This window comes from Mesocricetus auratus, unplaced genomic scaffold (assembly GCF_017639785.1).
Source record: "Mesocricetus auratus isolate SY011 unplaced genomic scaffold, BCM_Maur_2.0 Super-Scaffold_100018, whole genome shotgun sequence".
NCBI classification, from domain to species: Eukaryota; Metazoa; Chordata; class Mammalia; order Rodentia; family Cricetidae; genus Mesocricetus; species Mesocricetus auratus.
The window spans coordinates 23,959,818-23,978,118 of NW_024429199.1; the positions used below are offsets into that span (position 1 = coordinate 23,959,818).

The 18,301-nt window shown below is 38.9% G+C and overlaps 1 protein-coding gene across 8 annotated transcripts in view; it reads left to right on the forward strand.

Annotated features, from left to right (window-relative positions):
• Eya4 (EYA transcriptional coactivator and phosphatase 4) overlaps positions 1 to 18,301 on the forward strand; it is a 243,342-nt gene that overhangs the window by 209,473 nt on the left and 15,568 nt on the right. For all 8 annotated transcript variants that reach the window (XM_040728232.1, XM_040728239.1, XM_040728236.1 and 5 more), the window contains 2 exons: positions 1,178 to 1,261; positions 14,404 to 14,493. In XM_040728232.1, the coding sequence (XP_040584166.1) occupies positions 1,178 to 1,261; positions 14,404 to 14,493 (174 nt within the window). The remainder of the gene's footprint in view (positions 1 to 1,177; positions 1,262 to 14,403; positions 14,494 to 18,301) is intronic.

Genomic DNA, 18,301 nt, shown 5'->3' on the forward strand with positions numbered 1-18,301 from the left:
CTTTTGATCCAAACTGATTTTAAAAAGAAGCTAAAAATAAAGCTACTATTTGTGGAATAACTTCCCAAGAAAATAAATTTTTAAGAAGATAAGAGCAATCTGTATGGAAAGAAAAATAGTAAAATCTTGTCATTGAATATATATTGTATGTGTGAACTTTTATTTATTTTTCCATTTGTGAGCTCTTTTGAGTCATAATGACATTAAGCAAGTTGAGTTACTATTAGAAAACACTAAATAACTATAATATGTTACACAATTACACAATCACATAGTGTAACTGGAAAAAATTAATTCCAGTTGTGCCTCAAATCAAGTAGCAGACATTGTACCTCTCCCTAAAAGATTTGCATGACTATACTTGAGAGATAAAATGCGTTCTGGAGCCTGATAGGTGACACGATGACTAACAGATAGAGAGCCCAAAGGACGGGCAGAGACTTTAGAGCACCATTCAGTGTGGTCCACACTCCAGATTCTCTTGCAGAGTCAAAGCCATGATGTTTGGGTGTTGGGTGGTATCTTCTAAATTTGTTGAATTCTTTGAAATCTCTCATAAGTTTCTGCAGGTCAGAGAGCACATTTACCGGCTTATGTGACACAAGAGTCAACATTTAGGGGCTACTTTAAACTATTTTGAAGTTATTTAATGTCTTCTATAAATTCCAAACTGTAATGGATCCATGATGTCTAAAACTATAAAATATATCAACATTAGACTCCTGTTTTTTGTTTTGTTTTTCGAGACAGGGTTTCTCTGTGGCTTTGGAGGCTGTCCTGGAACTAGCTCTTGTAGACCAGGCTGGTTTAGAACTCACAGAGGTCCACTTACCTCTGCTTCCCCAGTCCTGGGATTAAAGGTGTGCGCTACCACTGCCCAGCTAGACTCCTTTTCATCATAAAGTCAGAATATGTCTTTTTTGTAATAACTATAATTAAATATTGACTATATGCATTCACATCAGGATGCCTGATGATTAAGATTTTGAACACTTATATTACCCATGTCCCCAGGTTTTCTGAGAGTCGGACTTGGCAAATGAAAAATGAAAAAATAATTGAAGGGGGTGGTTGTGCTATAATCCAGTCAAGACTGCATATATCAAGACCATTTTCTAACTGTAAAGATCTGTGTCTTTAAACCATAACCGTGTTGACACTGGCTGTTTCTCTTCAGCGTGTGTTCGTCTGGGACTTGGATGAGACCATCATTGTCTTCCACTCTCTCCTCACTGGATCTTATGCACAGAAGTATGGCAAGGTAAGGAATCCAGAGTTTATTCCAGGAAATGTTCTGTATTTAACTGGTTAAAAAAATCAAGGTCTGCTTTAAACTAGTTTGTTTTCAGTGAGTCTGTAAATTCTTACAATAGTCATTCCTCTGCAGTATCTTTCTGTGCTCCAATGTGTACTGGCAACTTGGCAGAGTTAATTAGGATTTGGTTTACAGTCTCAGAGGAATCTTAAGTTTTCTATCTCAAGAGTGAAGATCTTATTCTCACATATTGGGGGACAACACCCCTTTACTTACAGAAAGGTTCATCACTCCTCTGCCTTTCGCTCTTGCTATTACCTCTGTAACGAATTTCTCAAAACAGCGTCATACCTGTGTGAGTTCTCTTCCCTGGACTGACACATTTCAGAAGGCTGCTCTGATGGAAACATGTGGATGCCTAGGTCTTTAATGGCTTTGACTCTGTCAGTAGGATTTGACCTAATCAGAGTCAGGTGAGAATATGTTGGTTCAATTTCCACTCCCATATTAAAACACATGTTTAGCTTTGGTTTTTTTATATATCACAGTCACACCTACAGAAGTGCCTTGCTGTACCTTTAATGCATGACACATTAGCTGGTGGCTCCTTATGTCCTATCAGCATTCCTTTTTTAGCAACTGTTATATTTTTATCTTCTAGACAGTATATGATGGATTATGTTCAAGTGTGTCTTTTTATTTCACTTTTATTTATATGTGTGTGTTTGTATGTGCATGTATACATGCATACAGGTGACCATGAAATCCAGAAGACAGTGTCATATCTTGATGCTAGTGTTACAGGTGTGATATAAGTGCTGAGAACCAAACCCGGGTCCTCTGGAAGAGCAGGAAGAGCCCTTAACCACTTGAGCCATCTCTCCAGTCCCAAATGTGTCTTTGTAAATTTGTACTTTGGATGAATCTATATTGTCATTTATTTTTACTTTCCAAGTAGATATAAAAGGTAGTAATTTTTAACAGTCATTTACCGATTTACTATTAATCATCTGACATAGTTGTCTTGAAATGATACTTTCAGGAATTATTTATTATTTCTGTAATTCATAAAAGAGTTGTCTCAAAAGCAGTATATATACATAGGCAGCTACATGTCATGTTAAATAAAAGCTTAAAATAAACAGTCAGTATTGATCATATATGGCCCCACTTAGGGTCTGTCCTGAGATGTGTCGCTAGCTTGTGTCAGGTCAGTGGTGGAACTCACCTTTCTGGAGTTGCCTCTGTACTGTTAACATGTTCCTTAATGCCAGAGCTTATCTCTTTCTAGGAATTTTGGTCTTTTAAATTATGGGATCATAATTAAATTATGGATCCCCAAAACAAAATCTAAAGAATGTGGTAAACATGTCATTATGTACATTTGTTGTCTTTTTGTTGAACGAGAGAAAGATGATGACAGCACTCTCTTCAGCATGCTCGTCCAGGGTGTGTGGCCTTAGTCTGTTCTGAGGAAATCCCCTACAAAACTTCATACCTGAAGCCTTTGCAATTGAACAGTAAAAGGCAGGAAATATAGAAAGTAAGGCAAAAGAGTCAAGGGAGGTTCAGAGAATCCCAAAAGACTGAGAAAGTCCACGAAAGTTCCCCACAGGACATACTCATTCTTTCCACCCTGTGCTTCTCTACAAAGGCCATATTAGTATTGAACTTCTCTCTTATCCAAAAAGGTTTAACCCCAGGATTTAAAAAGGAAGCGGACAGTTCACACTTCTCCCACCAAATAAGGTGTCTGAATAAAGAGATCACAGCCTCATGAGTCCCGCCCCCTCCCAGTGAGTTCCTGTGGCCATGGCTCCTTCTTACTTGCACCTCTGTTTTCTGCTGTGAGCTGCAACCACACAAGCATCACCAGAGCATGTCAATGCCAGCACCATCACCAAGCCTTGGACTTCCAAACTCTCATAACCTCCAGTTAAAACCGACTTTTCTGTCTGAGTTACCCCATCTCAAGTGTTCTGCTGCTGCAACGGAAACAGCCACTGCACTGTTCCCATGTGGTGCACACCAGTGGTCCCCGTGGGCTCACATTCTTAATTCTTGTTCCTCCAGGCACACTAGCCCCATTCTGATCAGCTATACAATCTTTAGGAGGAAGGGCATAGTAAGAGAGCTAGAACAGCAGGGGCAGGCCTGTGGGGGTTATAGCAAGCCTCTGCTTCCTCCGTCTGTCCTTGGTGACAGGAAATGTCCCACCACGACACACTGTCTCACCACCGTTCTCGTCCAGTGCGAGAAGCCAAGGGACTATGAACTGAAACTTTGAAACTGTGAGTCAAAATACACCTTTCCTCTTTCCGGGGAAAATGCCAGGGAGCAGCAGGGAAACTCAACTGACTTCCCTCAGTTGACTCACAAGCTGCCTGGCTCTAAGAGTAAATCCAAAGCCAAGCTCTCAGGCCTCTCTCCTCGGGGGTTGCATCATTGACAAATCTCTCCAGAGGCACTGGGAAATTTTCTAAATGTTTTATCTTGGTAAAAAAAAATCTCATTCGCCGGGCGGTGGTGGCGCACGCCTTTAATCCCAGCACTCGGGAGGCAGAGGCAGGAGGATCTCTGTGAGTTCGAGGCTGGGCTGGACCGATAGCCTCCAAAACAATACAGAGAAACCCTGTCTCGAAAAAAAAAATCTCATTCTTCAACGTGTTAATTAGTGGTCTTTAGAAAGGGCCTGGCGAATTAATGTGAGGATCGGTACAAGCTATCATGTCAAAATGGCTCTGAGATAGTTTGGTGTAAACCATCTTCTAGTGGGATTGAATTCGTTAGCTTTCCAATGGCTTCGCAGGCTGATGGAAATGAAGCCATTCTAGCCATTACTTGAAAAAAATTTTTCACTGCTCTTAACAGTAGTAACTAAGATGGGGTTGCAGTTAACAGTAGTAACTAAGAGGTGGCTCAGCTGTTGAAAAACACTTACTGCTCTTCCTGAGGACCTGGGCTCAGTTTCCTGTACCCATGTGAAGGCTCACAACCATGTATACCTCCATTCCAAAGGATCTGATGCCCTCTTCTGGCCTCTCCAAGCTACTGCAGCACATAAACTCATGAGAGCACACCTGTACACATATTTTTAAAGGTAACCGGAACCATTGGTTTTGGATGGTGGGTAGAAAGCCCATATCCATAAGAGTTGTGTAGATGTGAAACTGCTTATGTGCATTCAGTCCATTTCATGTCTTACATCACTCTTGTTTCTTCATTATACATTTAAAACAATTTCATGTATTTATTTAAAAATATTATTTTTGATTTTTGTGTGCATGTGTACATGTCCCATGGCACATATGTGGCAGTCAGAGGACTACTTTCACAAGTTCTCTTTCTCTTCCATGATCTGAGCCCCAGAGATCAAACCCAGGCCATCAGGTTTTACAGCAAGCCCGCAAGTCATCTCGTGAGCCCCAGTGAGCATTTTTAATGCACAACTTGGTGTAATGGGGATGTTCCAGGTTTGCAGCAGAGCATTCTTTATGCATATGGAATATCTATCCTACAGAATGTCATTACACAAAATTACATAAGAATGTGGCTGTTCCAGCCGGAGGGAAGTGGTGAGGGATGGGAGAATCCCCATGGCTCCCACAAAGCAAGACCCCTCTCCTATTCTCAGTCACCCGAGATGAGCTTACAGAGGCCTGGGCTTGCTCTGAATATATCCAGCAATGAGTCATCAACTGACCTAGACTTTGGAAGATCCCCTATGCATGGCAAATAATTTGACCTCTGGGTTCTTTACTAGAAATTTATTATAGTGGCATGATGGTATGTACTGCCAGTCTTGGTACTTGAAAGACTGATGTAGATAGAGTGTAAATTCAAGGCATCCTGGGCTATATAGCGTGTTCCTCAAGGCCAGCCTGGGCTATACCGTGGGTTCCAAGCCAACTTGAGATAAATAGCAAAACCCTGTCTCAAAAGTCTGAAAATAAATAAGTGGTTTTGAACTTAAATCTTAAAAAGAAAATAAGGTGATTGTCTTCCTTGCTGGAGTTAGTGGGTGGGTTAAATGAGATCATGTAACTACATCAAGGGCACTTAGGTATGAACAGAAGAATCTATTTCTCAAGTCAAATAAATTAAATAAGATTCTCCACTCTTTCCCCCCAAATGAGAAGTAACTGGAAACAGATGCTTTCAGGGATGTAAAAGGTCAGGATTTGCTCTCATGGTGCTTACTGTGGTGCATCATGGCATAAAATAGATTGAACCAGCAGTAGAGGTCATGTGTGCCTGAACTGTAAAATATTAGCACACTTACCAGCCTGCCTGCCTCTAACTGTCTCCCAGACCCAGAGGTTGTAGCACGTGTTGTCTATTATGTACATTATGTTTATCATTCCATAAGTACATCCTCTTCCATGGGCTGTCCACTTAGCTCCCACCTCTGCTCTGTACAACTGATGCTGTAGAAGATATTTTACAAGTGACATGCCAGCCAGATCCTCTCTCTCTGACCTGGTCTTAAAAGTATCCTCCTTCGGTTTGGTGCTGGACCTTTGCAAATAAAATTCATAGTCACCAATGTTCTAGGAATTCCATTATCTCACAAATAGTTTCATGTAATGACTAATTTTGCTTATTCACTTAAGAACACTTGTAGAAAATTCCGCATCCACTTGCAAGTAGTACAAAATTTCCCAAGTTCTTCCAAATGAATTATCACTTTCTGGCTCTACTCAACTGTTAACACTCCCTCTTCCCACGCAGAACTATTTCTGGATCCTTCTAATGGTGGCAAGTGTAGACTCTGCTGCCGGGAGGCTGGTGATGGGTTCTGTGGCTAAGCACCAGTTGGCATGCACAGTTTCGTCACTGCAGAAATCTAAAACAGAAGTTCACGAGTTTGACAGGATGATGCCCAGCCATCATCTACCACCTGGGAGTTTATGAAGACTGTTCTGATGCTCTGAGCAATTATGTATTTTACTTTGCCTAAATAACAATAACTACCTTTTGGGATAATGAAAAAAACAATAAATTTGGCTGTAGGGATTCCATTTATTTTGGAGCATTCATGACTTTTGTGCTTGGAAGCCATGGTTAGCTAAAGCCATTATGCAGTAAGGAGATGAAAGAAAGCAATAGCCTAAGCCAGAGGGAAAAAAAAACAAGGAGAGGTGAATAATTGCATTACGATGTGTCATTGTAGTTCAAGCTCCCAAGGAGACTTGCCTATATGAAGCAGTCAGTGCCTATGTAGGAGCAGAGCTCATCAGAATAAACCGTCCGATTGCTTTGGGCATGTCTATCTACACACTCACATAAAACAAGACTTTGGAAGAAGCACTGCTGGATTTTCTATAGAGCTGTGAAGAAAGTAGACTTGCATGATTTAATAGGAAGTGATTGGCATTGCTAAACAGAATTGTGTATCTGAAGTAGCACTCGGGAAAGTAAACACCATGGCCATTACCTCCTTTCTGAACGTCAGAAACTAAGTTTGACTTTGGGGGAAATATAATATAGACCTGAGTTCAAATTCTATCTCTGCCTCTTAAGATCATGTGACCTTGGGAGTTATTTTGCTGTTGTTGCTATTGTCCTTTACTTTTTCTTTCTTTCCCATGTGGTTTAAAGGGAATTTAAAATTTGGGCAACTGGATTCTTTCCAGGAAATGTGCTCCCGTTACTTTGCCCTTCAGTATGAGACACTCAATTCAGTGACAAGAACTCAGCACAGTTTATAGTCAAGGCGTCTAGAGTCAGGATTGGGAATACATAAAGTAAATTAAAACAATTGAATTTCCAAGTGTCAAAAAGCAAACAATATAAGTCATGTGTGGTCATGTATCCCTTAATCCAAGTACTCAGGAATCTAAGGCAGAAGGATTTCTAAGATTTCAAAGCCAAATAAAATGGGTAGTATTTTTCATGTTGCTCATAGCATGCTCCTGTAACCATGTGTGCAGTAATACACAAATAGAATGTACACACATAGAATAAGGCTGAATCCGGGTCAATGACATGTGTCAAAGTCTGCCTATGGGAGGCTGAGAGGCAATGGTAGCTACTATCTCCTTTTCAAAGTTTTGTGTTTAATAAATATTTAGAGAGTTTTCTGCTAGATTAAATGATGCTAGATGATGTTATAAAAGTTCCAGGGCCAGTCAATTTAGGACATCCTCCTCAACCACTCTCCAAGTTGTTTATTTTTTAATCAGCAAACTATTTTTAATAGTAAATCAATTTTAAATTGCCATATGTGGATACAGTATTTACATGATTTTCCCTCCCTCCAACGCCTCCCAGGACCCCCAATACCTCTCAAATTCAGGATTCCTTTTTTCTTAACTACTATTGCTACATATACATGTGCATAAATATGTAAGCACAGCCGGCCAAGTCTGTTTAGTGTTGCTTATATATATTTAGGGCTGACCACTTGGTATTAGATAATCACTTAGGGGACTCATTCCTGGGGAAGAGTAATTCTTCTATCAGTAGCCTTTTCTAAAGAGGTGGAGCCCTGTGAGCCTTCTCCTATCCACAATGACAAATCAACTGGTGTTTTTGTTGTTCGGGTCTTGTTTAGACAACTGTATAGCTGAAATTGCATGAGTTTAGCTTCCCAGTCATATGTATAAGGGAAGTAGTAGTAGACATTCTGGTCTTCTCTGGCCCTTAGAGTATTTCTGTCCCCACTTCTGTAATATTCCTTGAGCCTCGGGTGCAGTTGTTGTGTTTTGCATGTATCAGTTACAGCTAAGTACCCTCGCAGTCTCTGCATGTGACAGCTATGGTTGTCTATAATGGTGTGATGCAAAAGGAAGCTTCTTTTGATAAGGGTGAAAGCTGCACTTATCAAAGTTAAAGGTCAATATTTAGAATATGATTAGAAACTGTACTGATTTAGGAAAGTGACAGTAGTAGGTACTCCTCTAAGATCTGTGACCTTACTATCCGCTGGCATTTGACTAAGTTTCCAGTATCCGGTGTGATTTCTGTCCTGTTACTTGGTCCTTGGTTATAGGCAAAACTTAAGTGCCTCTATTGTACCTTTAGCAATATCTTGCTATGATCATTACTTTGTGGTTCATAGGTATCACAACTGGGTAGGATTACTGATTACTTTCCTCCCGTGGTAGCTTGCTTAGTGACTTCTGGTAATATGAAAGTTAGTCTTCATTGAAGAGACTTTTAGGTCACACTCAGCTCCATTCCTTGGAGTTCTGCGTCTGATATATGTGGTGTCATCAGTAACAGGGACTTACCTTGAAGCTCTGGAGACAACCAAGGGCAGCAGAAATACTCTGTATTGTCTTCAGAGCCTCTTGGACTCCCTTGACCAACAACAGAAAAGGAGTCTTCTCATGCCTAGGGTTAGGGTTCTTATTAGACACTCTGTGGCTCTTGGGGCAAACACCATCACCTCAAATGGTACAACTTCATTTAAACTAAACGTCTGTGCACATATGCTTATATATTATGTGTAATTTTCATTAAATATAATATGATTCCATGTGGCTTTTCCAAACATCCTTCTTCCTTGGTGTTACTTATTGCTCTTTCCTCCCTTTTCTTCTATGTTGACATCTCTGTTGTCTCCCAAATTCAAGCAATAGCCTCTTTTCCCCATTTCAGACAATCTCTCCTTTAGCCTGGAGCTCACTGACTCATCTACTGGCTGGCCAATGAACTCTAGGAGTCCTTTGGTCTCTGCCTCCCTAGCAATGAAATTATAATTTCAAGTCCAGCTTTTTATGTGGGTGCTGGGGATCTGAACTCAGGTCCCCATGCTTCCTTAGCAAGCACTTTACCAACTGAGCCAGCTCTCTGGCCTTACTTTAATTTTGTTGGTTTTGTTTTACTTCTTCCTTCCCAGAATTTGAACATGTAGTGGGCACTCAAAACCATATAAACATGAATGATGAGAGGGTGTTCCTAAAGACATTTTCTAATGTTTCTAATGTTCCTAAAGACATTTGTTCTATTCCTCTTCCTCCTCTTCCTCTTTCCTTTTTGGCAATACTGGGAATTTAACGTAAAACCTCATGGATACTAGACAAGCATTCCACCACTGACCCACAGACCCAGGCTTCCCTTTAAGAACTCTGAAATTTACTATCTATTTCTCTGACAAATATGTCAAATACAGTTTCCCTTCTGGTTCATGACTGGGTTTCATTTCATCTTTTGTCTAATTAAAAGAGTCCTTGCATCTAGGGAACCCAGGAACAAATTCCACCTTGCTCATGGAGCTGACTTATCTTCCTTCTAAGTGTGCTCAGTAATCTTCTGTCCCTTGTTTAAGAATCTACAAGTGCGCTTTACGTCCCATAGGAATAACTGATCCAAGATCCCAGGATCTTAAAAGAAAAATAGTCCTCCATTAAAAAAAATACATAATTGCTGCCTCTCCTGAGATATTTTTACAGTGTTTCCCTAGAGGAGGGATTGCAGCTGATGGCCCAATGCAGGGCAGAGACCCACAGACAGACAGTCTGGCTCCAATTTATGTTCTGTGCTAACATGGCTAATAGGCATTAGTATTTTGATTTAGAGAAGTGCTCTACTTGATCCTAACTTGGGTGTATACACTGGTAACATCTGGCGTAGAGGCACAGATTTCAAGGCCAAGTACTATTTATTTTCATCTTCTTTTCCTTCCTCCTCTTCTTTCCTTCCCTCCCTTCTTCTTTCCCTCCCTCCTTCCCTCCTGTCCTTTTTCCTTCCCTTCCGCTCTTTGCAGTGAAATGTCTTGGGAATCATTTCAATGTTTTCATAGAGCGGCGTTTGGCATAAATTGGCAGAAGTTCCATTTGCCCCATGTTGAACTCTGTTGGAGACACGCTCAAACTTTCAGAACACTTATATGTGTAATATGTATCAGAACTTTCATACAACTTTGTTTTCCTCCCTTTTCACTCCATCCAAGTTTTTGCTATCACTTCGTTTTCAATTCTAAACTCAACACTCACTATAGCTAAGTGAGGAAAAAATGTAGCTGATCCAGATTCATAAGAAACCCTTTAAACATCTATGAAAATGAGTAAGCATTTTAATACAAAACTTGGGTTCTCTCCAGAAGTCTGTCTCACTCTCAAATGCTTGATAAAGCAGTGGGACTACAGCCACTGTTGACTCCTTCCCAGCCTCGGGTGCCCATGATGGCCAGACTCTGGGAAGGTTTGGCCCACCAGATGCACAGTCCTCCATTGTGGAATCTGAGATTTGTAAGTCCTTCAACTGGAAAACTGTGACACTGTAACCTGTTTATTTAAAATTGGCTGTTCCCATGACTTACTTAGCCTGAAGAGGGGGTTGAATTTATATATTTGAGAAGAAGCTTTCCCCAAACAGTTAATATCACCACCTCTTTACTTGGTTTTCCTTGGCTTGTGGCATAGATGACCAAACACCTTTCTTCCAATGGGCTTGCTCTATTGAAACCTTAGTCAAATTTAACCAGTTCATACTCTGACAAAAGTCAAATCTAAACTTGCCCAGTTGAGAAATGGAATTTTTGTCAGCTTATGGAGGACTGACTGTGGTGGGGTATGTGATGTACAAAACACCACTGTTTGTAAAACAGGTGATTAACCTTCCCAGTGCCATGGGGTTGCATTCCAATAGTGGACACAAACACAGCTTTCATCACACCATGTGCTGTGCCTGCTTACCAGAAGAACCATGCATTGTTTTACATGTATTTGTTTGCATGCTTATCAGACCCACAGAAAATGCATTCTTCGTGGGTTTTTCTATCATCGTTTGACAGCAGCAGGAGGGATGCAGTTTAGAAGCATGTTATCAATCAAAGAAACAATCACGGGGCCACGAGGTTTTCCCCCATCTTCCCTTGCATCAGATCTATAAATGTAAAGAATGTAAGGAATGAACCTGAGATAACCAGTAATTTTATTGGAAACTTAAAAAGGGAAAGAAATATCAGTTGGGATAAAAGTTTCACTAACCTCACCCCAACAGAAAATCTTTAAGAAGCAAGATATTTATATACCCCCATCTGAAATGGATATCTTTAGAGCAGAAATCATCAGAGCTCAGCGAGGCTCCCTTTTACTGTCTTGCATCACGGACATTCCTCAAAAGCAGGAAGCGTCACTAATGGAATTATATGTTTTCATGCCGTAATTACATTTGATTTTCCTGATATTTCTGTAGACTTTTTGTTCACGGGTCCATGACTTTGCAGAATATTTAGAAGTTTTCTATAACCTTGTCCCAATTAAGACCCCTGCTCTGTTCCTTCCAAAAGAGAGGATTAGCAAGAGAGGTTTTTAACAGAAAAAGACAAAATGTGTACTTAAAAAATTATTCAAGCTTCAGAGAGTTCTCTCAATAATAATAAAGGATATGAACAACAAAAGAGTGTCTTATAATGGATGGAAACACAGTCAGTCAGGGATCCTTCTGAGTTTTGAAATGGCCTGAGCTAAAAATAAAATAAAAGCTTTAGGTACACAACATACATTTATTTTCTTTATTTTTGAATGAGTACTTGTTAGACAAAACAATTTGATCTTTGCCTCATGTTGAATTCTTTTGTAGACACATTGAACTTTGCAGAACCCGTTTGTATAGTGTGTATTCATACAACCCTGTCCATACCTTCACTATCCAATATTTTTGATTTGGGTATATTTGAGTATATTGACCAGGTAAGCTGCAACATGGCAGTAGTGTCCAAGTCTAAGTCACAAAAGGACATGATCCAGGATCTGAGCATCTACACAGGATTTTGTCAATAATGTTTAAAAATATCCATAAAAATGCCTGCTGAGAAAATGAAAATAATAAAGTATGGTGGAGCCTCCCACACTATTCCTGCCTTAGCCTCATCTTCTCCCACAGCAAGTCTTAGGTTCGTTTTACATACCTCCAAATACCATTAGCATTTGATTCTTATTAATCTGACCCTGCCCTTCTCCACATGTTTCAAGGCTACAGAATGTTGGGGAAATACTTGAAATATGTTTCCTTCACAAAGCACTATGTACGTAGACGTAGGAAGACATCTGAATGATGCTGTGGGGTGGCATCTACTGGCAAATGGAGGAGGTTGGAGGTATAATTGAATGTCAGTGGGCCTGCCATGGACGATATGTTCTTATCTACAACTGAAGTAAAGCATAGCTCTCCCCAGGTGTAGTACATTTCTTAATTTATTAGAATGTTGAGGACCAAATTTCAGATATCTGTTCTCAAATCCCTGCGGTTTGTTTCATGGCCCAGTCACTCAACCCAAACCATACTCTGAGGACTTCTCAAAAACCCAAAACCAATAGTGTCCATCTAGACAATGTCTCCGCCCTGAAACACCCATGTGGCCTTCGATTCAAAGGAGCCGCCCCTTCCAGATTTTCTACTCTGCATCTCATCGCCACACCTGTCGCAGTTCTTTAGATTTGTTTCACCTTTGTTCATGTCAACACAGCCATGTGAAGGATTGCTCACCAGTCCCTAAACTCTCCTTAAAATCTCATAATCTCCTGATGTTGAGATTTCAGCCCCAGGCAGTCATGGTAAAATAACTACCCGACTCCTGATTCTTAAGTCTTTGCTGTTATTTAAGGTATTGGTTACTGTAAGCAAACGCAGAATCATTTTGACTTCTCACCAATCCCTCCAATTCCCTACCCTTCTAAACCAATGGTTCTCAACCTTCCTAATGCTGTGACCTTTTGATACAGTTCCTCATGTTGTGGTAACCCCCAACCATAAAATTATTTCGTTACTACTATATATCTCTAATTGTATAAATCGTAATGTAAATATATGATGTGCAGGATATCTGATATTCGGCCCTAAAAGGGGTTGAGACCCATGGTTGAGAACCACAGCTCTAAATCATGCATTTTCGACACAGGTTATAGTAAATGAATATTCTTTTACTCTCCACTTCTTGCAACCTTTGTGAAATTAAGGTTAGAGCTCACTATACATAGAGTTAAATAAGGTTCCTGTTACCCTGTCAACCAAACTGCAATCCATAATTAAGTGACAGTTGTACCATTCTCTGTCTGATCTTACTATCCTAACATAATGCAATAGTCCCAGCTCAAGTCCTATGACATTCACTTGTCCTATTCTCCTCCATCTCTAATTTGATAGTACTCATTCTTCTTGTTTCTTTTCTTTCTTTTTTTTTTTTTTTTTGGTTTTTCGAGACAGGGTTTCTCTGTGGCTTTGGGGGCTGTCCTGGAACTCGCTCTGTAGACCAGGCTGGCCTTGAACTCACAGAGATCCGCCTGCCTCTGCCTCCCGAGTGCTGGGATTAAAGGCGTGCGCCACCAACGCCCGGCTTTCTTGTTTCATTTTTAAGATTATAATATAATTACAACCTTTCTCCCTTCCCTTTCCTCTTTGCATATCTTCTCGTGTACCTCTCCCATTTTTGTACAATTCACTTTCTCTTTTTTCACTAATTGTTATTGCATGCATATATGTATATACATATATATTTCTAAATCTAATATTACTCTGTATAATATTAAATGAATTTTCTTTCAAATATTTAGTATGCTTTCTCTGTTCTTCAGCAGTTATCCAAAATATATACACAGCATATTTGTAAATGAAGTCATCTGAATTTGTTGTCTTTTAAGCTTCAATTATGAATATATTGATTTTGTAGATAAACTTCTATTGAAATATGTTTTTAGTCTATATATGCATATAAATTTCTGTAAATTACCAGATATATCTTTTGATATTTGTGTTGTGGATAAATTATAAGTCATTTTACATGCACATATGTAATTATGTAGATATTATAAATGCCATAATTGTATTGGGGTGTATACCATAAATTTCAATGAATGTATATGCTATGTAATGATCAAGTTGATAATTAGTATTTCTGTTTCAAACATTTATCATTCTTAGGGGTGAGATCATTTGGAATGCTTTATTCTGACCATCTGGAAGACCATAGTAAATATTGTTAACTGTAGTCACCCTACTTTATATTATCAGTCACTAAGGACATTGTCATATTTTTAGATATTTCCCAATTATTCAACCCCTCTCACCTCTGGAAAAATGTTTTAATCCTCACTATAAATCCTTTTAATATTTTCCTTCTCCAGCAATATGTACCTAAAATATTTTATTGCTCATTATGATTATTGAAATTTTGCCTCATTACATATGCACTTTTTCAGGACCCCCCAATGGCTGTGACCCTCGGGCTACGAATGGAGGAAATGATCTTTAATCTTGCTGATACACATTTGTTTTTTAATGATTTAGAGGTAAGAATTTTAAAAGCTAAGAATAATTATTGCCAAACAAAAACTCTCAAGTAGTGTCATGTATGCAGAAAGCCTTAAGAAATTTGAAAAAAAATGATACTCATCCCATGAGAATTGTGACGTTCTCATAAAGTGGAAAAATTGCATAAAATAGCAAACCTGTACTCTTGAATTATACACATTTACAGATATGTACTGAGAACAAAACTGTCTTAGAAGAATACATGGACCCTTTGTGGGTTGGGTCAGACAAACCCTCATTCTGCCCTTGGTTCATTGGTATATCCCCTTTGCATTCGTGGCAGCAAATCAGGTTACTAATCAGAATATGATTTATGGTATTCACTGGACGACACGCACCGATCCTCTCCCCAACAGAAGCATGAACCAATGAGTGTTGCAGCATCTCTGGATGCACCGGTCCTCTCCCCAACAGAAGCATGGACCACTGAGTGTTGCAGCATCTCTGGACACGCTTTCATTCCCACTATCTGCCCTTCTAGATTAAAGAATGCTGGAGCCATTTACATAGCATAGCCGATGACTCTTACTGATTTAAGTACTTTCTTCTCTTGGGGATTCCATTCCTAATGTCAATGCCAACACAGTTGTCTGACAAACAAGAGACAAAGAAAGTAAAAATCGACAAAATAAAAGAGCACAAGAAAAATCTAGCCTCAGAGTAGCTACATACATGCCATATTAAAGAGCATCTCAGTGTTAGCAATCTGGGGTACCAGACATGAAGACAGTAGAATAAGAAATAATGAAGTAATTGGGCTAAAATTGAGACTGCTCATTTTTACTCGCTTAATTTTTCACTTTAGTTTTGTAATCTCACAATGAGGTCCAAGTTTTTGTTTATAGTGACATTATGAACAGAGGTGGTGATTATCATTATCTCTTACATGGCTATAGACATTTTATGTTGAACTATTCATTAACCGTCAATACTTTTAAATAAATAAGTATATCACATCACTTGTCAGAGAACAAACTATAGTTTCATCAGTGCAATATATACTACGTGTCATATTTATGACAGATATGCCATGAATGTGTGTGTGTGTGTGTGTGTCCAGATTTGCCAACTAGCTCAATAATAGAGCTCTGATTTTAAAGCAGGTTTGAGACAAGAGTACAGACTTGTGTCCCCAAACCTTGATGAAATTATGGTGAAATAAAGAAAAGCCACATTTTAGTGAGTGACTTAGATAAGATTTTAGGTCAAGTCTTAGCTGCATCAGAGACAGGAGATGAAAAATGATTCCATGAGAACCATAAAATCAAGTTCTGTGAGCTACAAGGGAAGAAGTGATCATTTGTTCTCAGCTCTGTCTGTGTTTTCACTGATAAAATGTCTGTCCAAAGAAATTTTATTTGTTAATGAACAAATATGAAATGTCAGTATTCATCTAGTTTTCCTTTTTTGTATAATAAGAAATACTGATGACCCTTGTAAACCCCGACTTCAGCTAATCCCACTGCTCCTTATTCCCAGAGATGCATGATGCTTTTACAATGATGCCTGCTAATAGGAAACAATTGAACTTACATGGAACTTGACGTTTTAAGTTCAGTAATAGCTATTTGTTACTTGTTCTTAGTACGGGTGAATCTCAGCCTAAAAATTGTAAAACAGTTAGTATTTTCAAAGTTACTAACAGAAATGAAATTGAATACGGTTTTGCCCAGTTTTATGATGTTTATCTCATTTGATTTCTTTTTTACTAGAAACACATGGAATAAATGAAAGCTTTTTGGTGGCATATTAAAAATAAGATGGAATAGGGCAGAGTAGGGTCATCATGCCTATCAGATCTCATTGTGACTGAAGAGAAAGGACCCCATAAAGTTGTCTTCTGAGCCCCACATAGGCACTATGGCATACATCACCCCAACAGAAGTGTATGCACACACATATATACACAATAAGAAGAAGAAGAATTTAAACAAAACCCTCACCTTATAGCAGAATACTAAAATGAGAATGTGCCAGTATCTTAACACAAATATGTAAATACATTTACATGCTTAGAGAAAATATTGCAATACACAGAAAAAGTTATGACTATATATTGTGCTTTTAGAGTTTTCATCTTATGCAAGATATTATGTTAAAGTTACTTTGTAAGTATTGGCTGTGATCATAAACAGCAATACTAAACTGAGAAAATGTTGTTGTTGATGTTTCTCTTTTTGGGTGTGTTTTAGAATTCTACAGAACCACTATTTGACTTAAATCCGCAGTTCAACTATTGAAGTGTACTCCCCTTAATGAGTAAAAGCTAAGCCTGAGCATGGTGTGTGCATGTTTGCAAAGGTAGATGAAACTAGGAAACACAAATGTGTATTGCCAAGTGACACAAACAAGCACTGAACTAATAAGATCCAGGCAGTAACTTTCAAGTCCATTTGGTAGAGATACCTACATTACTTCTATCCTGTGTGGCTAATTTCAAACATCACATTTATGTCAATAACCCTTTTGTCAGTAAACTTCTAACAAAGGCTCCATAACAGGAATTAAGCCAAACCTGCTTCTGCTGCTACACGCAATTGCTCAAGACAGTATATTATAATTAGCTTATTGTGAGAAATTTTCTTCTTGTATATTTAATCTCTTAGGATCTTCTGTGGAATCCAAGTGTCAATTTGAAACAGTAAATGCTTCAATACATGGTTCACCATGGGCAGCGACAGCTGTTCCTCTCAAACTCCCTTGAAAGGTCCAAATCTGATTCTGACTACTCAACACTTCATTCCATTCTGCCCACCCCCAACCCCAGCAAGAGAATTCTCTCTGTTCAAAAAAATGTTATTTCAGTTAGAATAACTTCCAGAGGAGAAAACACCAGGGAGTTGGGGTTCATGAAAGTGAGAGAGGAGTCCTGTGGCTTATAACTGGAATAGATCAGGAACAACTTTGTGGTTACCTTATAAAACAAATTTAAAGCATTTATAATTAGCACCAGAATTATTTCAAACATTTGAGGTCTTTGCTAAGCTATGTTCACAACGAAAGCACTTGGAGAGTTGTAGGTTTGGGTTAAAATGATTCCTGCATGGCTCCTCACAGTGAAAACTAGTTGATGAGCAATTATTTATCTTTTCCCTTAAAAATCTAAGTAATTGAAGTTCAAGTTTCTTTCACTGGCCCGTAATCCTTGGGCAACTGTCCAGAGTCAACACAGAGAGTTACTAAACATAAATTTAAAGAGAGTTAGATTTGGAAAACCCTCAAACCTAACTTCAAATACAGAATGCATGGTTCAATACGTTTGATATACTGTTGTCCTCAGGAGTAAAAAAAATGAATTTGGGGTCAAGTTATGCACAAATTAATCATGTAAGTTTAATACTTGAAACGTCAGGGGAGCTTTTCAAAAAATTAGAATAAAAAAGGACTCAAGAAATAACTTCTGGAAAAAATCTCCCTGCCCATTTGGGGGGATTTAAGTAAGTTTATTACATAAGAGAGACTCGGATATTATTTACACGAGGAAAAATTTTGACAGCTTGGTGGTGTGAGGAGCATCAGGTACTTATTTCAATCGAAAGTCCTCCCAAGAATGTCACAATGTATGAGCTAGAGAGATGGCTCAGTGACTAACAGCACTTGCTGCTCTTCTATCCAACCTGGACCTGACTCCCAGTACCTACATGGTGGCTCACAGCTGTCTGTAACTCCATTCCCATGGGATCTAACACCTATTGTGGACTCAACAGGTACCAGATACACATGTGTATATATGCAGGCAAAACACTCATACGCATTAACATTTATTTAAAGAATATTACCATGTCT